The 6,000-nt window shown below is 40.5% G+C and overlaps 1 protein-coding gene and 1 non-coding gene across 2 annotated transcripts in view; both read right to left on the bottom strand.

Annotated features, from left to right (window-relative positions):
- Positions 1–4,795, bottom strand: part of ESCO2 (establishment of sister chromatid cohesion N-acetyltransferase 2) — a 30,093-nt gene extending 25,298 nt beyond the window's left edge. Inside the window, exons 1-3 of the mRNA XM_023216799.2 lie at positions 4,538–4,795; positions 3,601–3,669; positions 1,999–2,806 (exon numbers count right to left, since the gene is read on the bottom strand). Coding sequence (XP_023072567.1) covers positions 1,999–2,806; positions 3,601–3,653 — 861 coding nt within the window. The 5' untranslated portion in view covers positions 3,654–3,669; positions 4,538–4,795. The remainder of the gene's footprint in view (positions 1–1,998; positions 2,807–3,600; positions 3,670–4,537) is intronic.
- Positions 4,796–5,475: 680 nt separating this feature from the next.
- On the bottom strand, positions 5,476–5,577 carry LOC111545789. The gene has a single exon (XR_002732544.1). It is a non-coding gene; the product is annotated as a U6 spliceosomal RNA (small nuclear RNA).
- Between the last annotated feature and the right edge of the window lie 423 nt (positions 5,578–6,000).

Below are 6,000 nucleotides of genomic sequence, written 5' to 3'. Positions count from 1 at the left end.
ACTTTGGGAGGCCGAGACGGGCAGATCACGAAGTCAGGAGATTGAGACCATTCTGGCTAACACGGTGAAACCCCGTCTCTACTAAAAAATACAAAAAACTAGCCAGGTGTGGTGGCACGCACCTGTAGTCCCAGCTACTCGGGAGGCTGAGGCAGGAGAATGGCGTGAACCTGGGAGGGGGAGCTTGCAGTGAGCTGAGATCAGGCCACTGCACTCCAGCCTGGGTGACAGAGCAAGACTCCGTCTCAAAAAAATAAAAAATAAAATAAAAATAAAAATAAAAAAACAGAAAATCAGATTCGCCCTTAGCTAGGAGAGGTGAATTCTAGACATGGGTATTTATCAATATCCTGAGAGAACATAACCCCTTTCCACAAATTTAAAATGACAAAAGCCCAGCCTCCCAAACTACTGAAAACTAAATACCAAACCCGTCAAGTGAAGCTAAGAAAATGAAAATAAGACAGAAAAGAGAATTACAGAATTCTCTGTTACACTGCTTACAGAGAACTCATCAGGTCACCATTCATTTGGTACACCACCAGGCTGTACCAAATAGATCATCATCATCATCAGGAGATGCATGGGAAAACTGCAGATTCTTCCTTTGTTTTACTGGATTGAGACAATTTTGAGTTATGCCCCAAACTTTCAAAAAACTTAATTTTCATATAAATGTATAGGTATAAAGCACAGTTTAATAAATTTTGATAAAGCTTACTCTTGTAATCAAAATCCCTATCAAGACACAGAAGTGTTTTGTTGATATAAACAGAAAATGAATTAGTAAAATTAGACTGTCATGGCTTAGCCACCAAGAGCCTATCGCATTTAACAATCTACTTGGCCATACTTGATAAACAGGGGAAAAAATATTTACAGTGAGGACTAAAAACCTAAATGCCTTACAAGGGCAGCAGTAAGTAAAATTATCAAAACTAAACTGATCTAAATAGATATACACTGACTTAGAGAAATGAAGAGCCCATATTTGTCAAATGGTATGATACTCAGCCTGATAATTCAGCTGATTATTGCCATGTAGAAATGAAGGCTCAACTTTCAATATTTCATGAGACACCAGAAATTTCTTGTATTTAAAAATAATTTTGGCTCCAATTTTAAAATTATGTAGGCCAAGCAAATCATTTATGGGCGAGATTTGGTTTACTGGCCACCAGTTTATAATCTTTGCCACTGAGGTTTGAAATTTAGGTGATTACAAGAGATATGAACTGGAGTTGAATTTGAGAGAAGTGAGTGAGGAAGGCAATGATGAGAGGTGGGTTAGGAAAGACATGACTATAAGCCTGAGTGTACTGGGTATCACATAAGCCTACCATTTCTCCAGCTACAAGGGTTGTGATGTATATAAACAAGCCACCATAGACATGGAAGCCCTGATCTGGGAGACAACCTTTCTTAAGGCTGCTTCAGTGGCTTTCCGCCCCTAGCTGCCCCACAAAACCCAACTTTTTTTCCTATGAAGGTTATAGACAGGAGATTAGCAACAGAAGTTCTAGACCAGCATGGTCTAATATGGTAGCCACCAGCTACATGTACCTATTGAGAACTTAAAATGTGGCCGGGCCAGGTGCACTGGTTCACACCCATAATCCCAGCAATTTGGGAGGGTGAGGCAGGTGGATCACTGTAGCCCAGTAGTGCGAGACCAGCCTGGGCAACATGGTGAAATCCCAGCCTCTACAAAAAATGCAAGAATTAGCCAGGTGAGGTGGTGTGCACCTATAGTAACAGCTACTAGGTAGGATTGCTTGAGTCTAGGTTAAGGCTGTAGTGGGCAGTATTTGTGCCACTACTCTCCAGCCTGGGTCACAGAGAAAGACCCCATCTCAAAATAAATAAATAAATAAACTCCTTACAATAACTAAACACTGCTATCTGGCTTTATAAAAGCAGTCCAGAAAATTTTATTCAACTATGTCATACTAAAGTTTTATTATATAGCCATTTTTAAAGTGATATATTTAGCTTTACCTTTATTAATTCCTCTTGATTTTTACTGCTTGCACTTAGTCCAATGTTCAATTTCTCTTCTAGGATCAAGCACTTTGGCACTTGCCTTGTCTCAAAAGCTTTTTTTTCACTGACAGTCTTTACATCAGAATCTTCGACCACTTCTGATTTATTATTCTGGGTGAGTCCCCGTGACAGCTCATTTTCCAGGGACCATTTTCTAAGAGAGGATTTTTTTCTACTAACAAAAAATGCTGCTCCACCCTGGAGCGTAACTTGTGGTTTTATTTTTTGGCTTAGAATCCGAGGAGCACTGGGACTATTTTCAGCTGAATGACAATTATTTTCTTTCTCCATAATTGGCTTGTAGATTACTCGATTTTGCTTGGGATTTCTAGAATTCCTTGATACAGGCTTGACGTGTCTATACCTTGGTTGATACTTAGCAGTTAAACTCTTCTGTGGTTTTTTGCTGTTCTTCTTGGAACAGACTGGTTTTACCTGCATTTTTTCTGTCACAATGGGAAAAGATGTATCTTCATCATTAGTTTTTAGACAAGTAGATCTACTCTCTTTTATCAGCTTTCTCTCCAGTGGATTGAGGTACCACTTATTTTGGTTGTAAAAAGATAAAGTGGACACAGAAGATTTAAATTGTGAGCCTTGATTTGCTGATGGCAGTCTATTTATTTCAGTTGTTTTGAGTGCACTTAAAACAAAATGCCCTTGTTGAGAGCAATGCAGGTTTTCTTCATTTTTATCACTGTTTTGATCAAAACAGTGCTTTTTATTAGGTGATGGAAACAGATTTTCAGTGAAGTGTAAATGGCTATAAAAAAAAAAAGTCCATTAAGATTATTTTGTGTCAAAATTTACATAAATCTACTGCTAAGTAATAAGCTCTACTTATAGGTCATATTAATACATGTACCCCCAAACATACACACAATTTTCTATTAGTTTAACAGGATTCTCAAATTCTGTCTTTATCAAATAAAACATTCAAGTATCTTCCCAAAGAGCCCAATGTTCATGAAAACAAATACCATACACAAAGAAGCTTTGCTAGACATATACGCATGTGTTTTAAAATCTATTTCTATGTGTTGGCCATATATAAATGATAGCTCATATATTTTGCTCTATTGTCTACAAGTCCCCTATAATAATTGTCTGTAATGAACTGACCCCCTGGGGCTTTTCCTAGGTAGAGTAATTAATATCTGAGTACACAAACTTTCTAGAATTGTTTCCAGACAAGCATCTACTGTATGCAAGACACTATGTAAAATATTATAGGGGAATAGAAAGGAACAAGGTAATAGCCGATCTGGTATATTTCTTAGCCATAGAAAATAGCTTTCTTCAATGGGCTGCTTCTATGTCAAAACAAAAAAACAAAAACCAAAAAACAGCCTTCTTTGATTCCCTTGAAAAGGACTAAATAATTCGTTATGAAAACTTAATGTATTTCCTAGCTAGAATTAGAATATAGGTTATCAGGTTATCACTGTAGCCACAAGGAGTAGGCTAGTGGAAGAACAAAAATTTTAGAAAATAGGAGAGAACAAGAGAGACAAGGTGGATTTTTCTGAGAGTTTCTATTCGTAGGCTGAGCTTCACCTGTCACAGTTCAAAGAATCCTGTTTCCTCTTCCTTGGAGTAAGAGCTGCCATTTTCTTTATTGAATTCCTAAAAGAAATGACAATAACCACAATCATCAAAATATTAAAAGTCGCTTTATCAAAATTACACCCCCTTTAATTAGTCTATTTCACACCAAGTTAAAACCCTATTTTCCGGGAGGCCTTCCTCGACACTGCTCTCCTTCCACCCCTCCCAGGGTTACACGCGCTTGTTCTGCTTCCATGGCACCCTATATTTCCCTAATAGTCCATTTAAGACATTTTCTTCTTGTTTCCCCATCTCAACAGCCTTCAATGAAGGCAGAGACTGTAACTTTTCATCAGAGCCCAGCAAGAAAATGCGTGAAGCATAGTCCTCTGCCATTTTCCTAGCTGAGGAGCTTGGAGCAAGCCGTTTGCTTCCCTTTTTATAAAAATCTCTTAAAGTCGTGAGGCTGCTGAAAACAAATGCAAGAATGCACGAGCAGGCGGCTATGTGGCTCGTCAGAGTTCATTTCCTTCCCCTTCCCTGGCATGAGGAAAATTCCCCCCAAAGCAGCACACAAGCGTTATTTCAAAGCCATAAATGAACTGAAATGCCAGGGTCTCTGGGAATTCAGGTCGAGCTGCGGCTTAAGGGATGGCCCCTCTGGGGCTAAGTGAGGAAAGGTAGGAGAGGAAAGCGTCCCAACCCTGAACCCGGTCAGGGAAACAAACCCTAAACCCAAAACAAGGAAAGGCCGACGTCGGGAAGATGGAAACCCGGCGCCTGTGAGCGCGGAGAACGGGTTAGTGGCTTCTTCGGTCTCGGGGTCGCGGACCTGCCAAGCGCCAAGCAAAAGCTCTTTTCCCGTGACATTCTTCCCCACGTCCCACAAGGTCTCCCGCTCGCCTCAGCCTTCCACAGCCCTGCCTCGGCCTACTTCAGAGGTTACCTGCGCCTCAGAACCCAGCAAGCTCGCCTCAGAACCCAGCAAGCTCGCCTCAGAACCCAGCAAGCTCTCCTCAGCCCAGCCAGCTGCTCCGTGAGCGTCTTCAAATTATCGCGCGCCAGGCTAGGAGGAAGACCGCTGCGTTCCGATTGGCCACGGCTCAACGCTTCCAGGGACTGGCTCGGTGATTGGTGGAGCACCAGCCCTTACCCCGCCCACCCTGGTGGCTGTTTCCAAGATTCTCGCGCCCTGGTGAGGTGAAAAGCTCTGAGGGAAACCACGCCACCCACAATTCCCTGCAGCAACGCCGGGCTCCGTTCCCAGGGCCTTGTTTAGGTGCATTCTGGGAATTGTAGTTCTCGGCCCGGTTGAAGTCGATGTACATTCTGGGGTCACTTGGGGTAAGAAATTTTTGTAAAATGACCTCTCCAACGTGGCGACAGAGCAAGACTCCGTCTCGAAAATAAATAAATAAATAAATAAATAAATAAATGAATAAATAAATAAATAAATAAATAAATGCCTCTCCAAGATTCTGAATGCACTTATTTTTCACATTTGAAGCTTGTTAGTTTCACTTTTTTTTTATCAGTAACTTTAGGTTTCTATTCACTATTTTATTTTTAAAATTAAAATGTAAATCTTAACACCTGCTATGTGCCAGATGCTTTACATGTTTTGTTTCTTTTACTTCTCACCACAAACCATAAGGTATTAATATCTATTGCCATTCCCATTTTACAAGTAATACATACAACTGAGAACCCCAAAACAATTGCTATTTACAGAACAGAGCTAAATTCTTACTTTGGAAAACGAGAAAGTTCATAAAACAGTTATTGTTAGCTATTGTTACTATCTTTGTGTCACTAGCTCCTGGTACAGTGTTTCTGGCACATTTTTAGTTTCAAATAAGTTTAGGGTTTTATGTTTATTTTTTCAAATTCAATTTTCACAAATTTGCATGTCATCCTTGAGCAGGGGCCATGTTAATGTTCTCCGTATTATTCCAATTTTAGTATACATGCTGTCAAAGCGAGCACGTAAATAAATTTCCTTAAGTGATGCCCTCAATGTCATAGAATGAAGTCAGTGAGAGTGATTTAAGAGTGTCAGTTTAAAAGGAAAGGCTGAGGCAAAAAAATAAGAATGTTGAGTTTGCTTGAGTTAAAGCGCAGACAGCTGCCCAGAAGATTCCACTCCCCGACCCCCCACCCTCCACCAGTAGCTTTGGATATGAGCTCTGTCCGGCCTTTGCTACAAGCAGGTTTTTAAAGATGAAAAAGGAGGACAGGAAGTGGGTTGATACACAACTGTCAAACATTCTCATTTATAGAAACTACATGCATCAGCGATTGGCTAGACATTGTTAAGCTGTAGGGTGTGGGTCATAGTGTCTTGTGTGGCAGTGGTAGGTTAGTAGGTAGCTACTTGTGGCAGAAGCAGGTAGTTTCAGGAGATTAATA

The sequence above is a fragment of the Piliocolobus tephrosceles genome, chromosome 7 (assembly GCF_002776525.5).
Source record: "Piliocolobus tephrosceles isolate RC106 chromosome 7, ASM277652v3, whole genome shotgun sequence".
Taxonomy (NCBI): domain Eukaryota; kingdom Metazoa; phylum Chordata; class Mammalia; order Primates; family Cercopithecidae; genus Piliocolobus; species Piliocolobus tephrosceles.
This window is presented reverse-complemented; position numbering and strand designations above follow the sequence as displayed.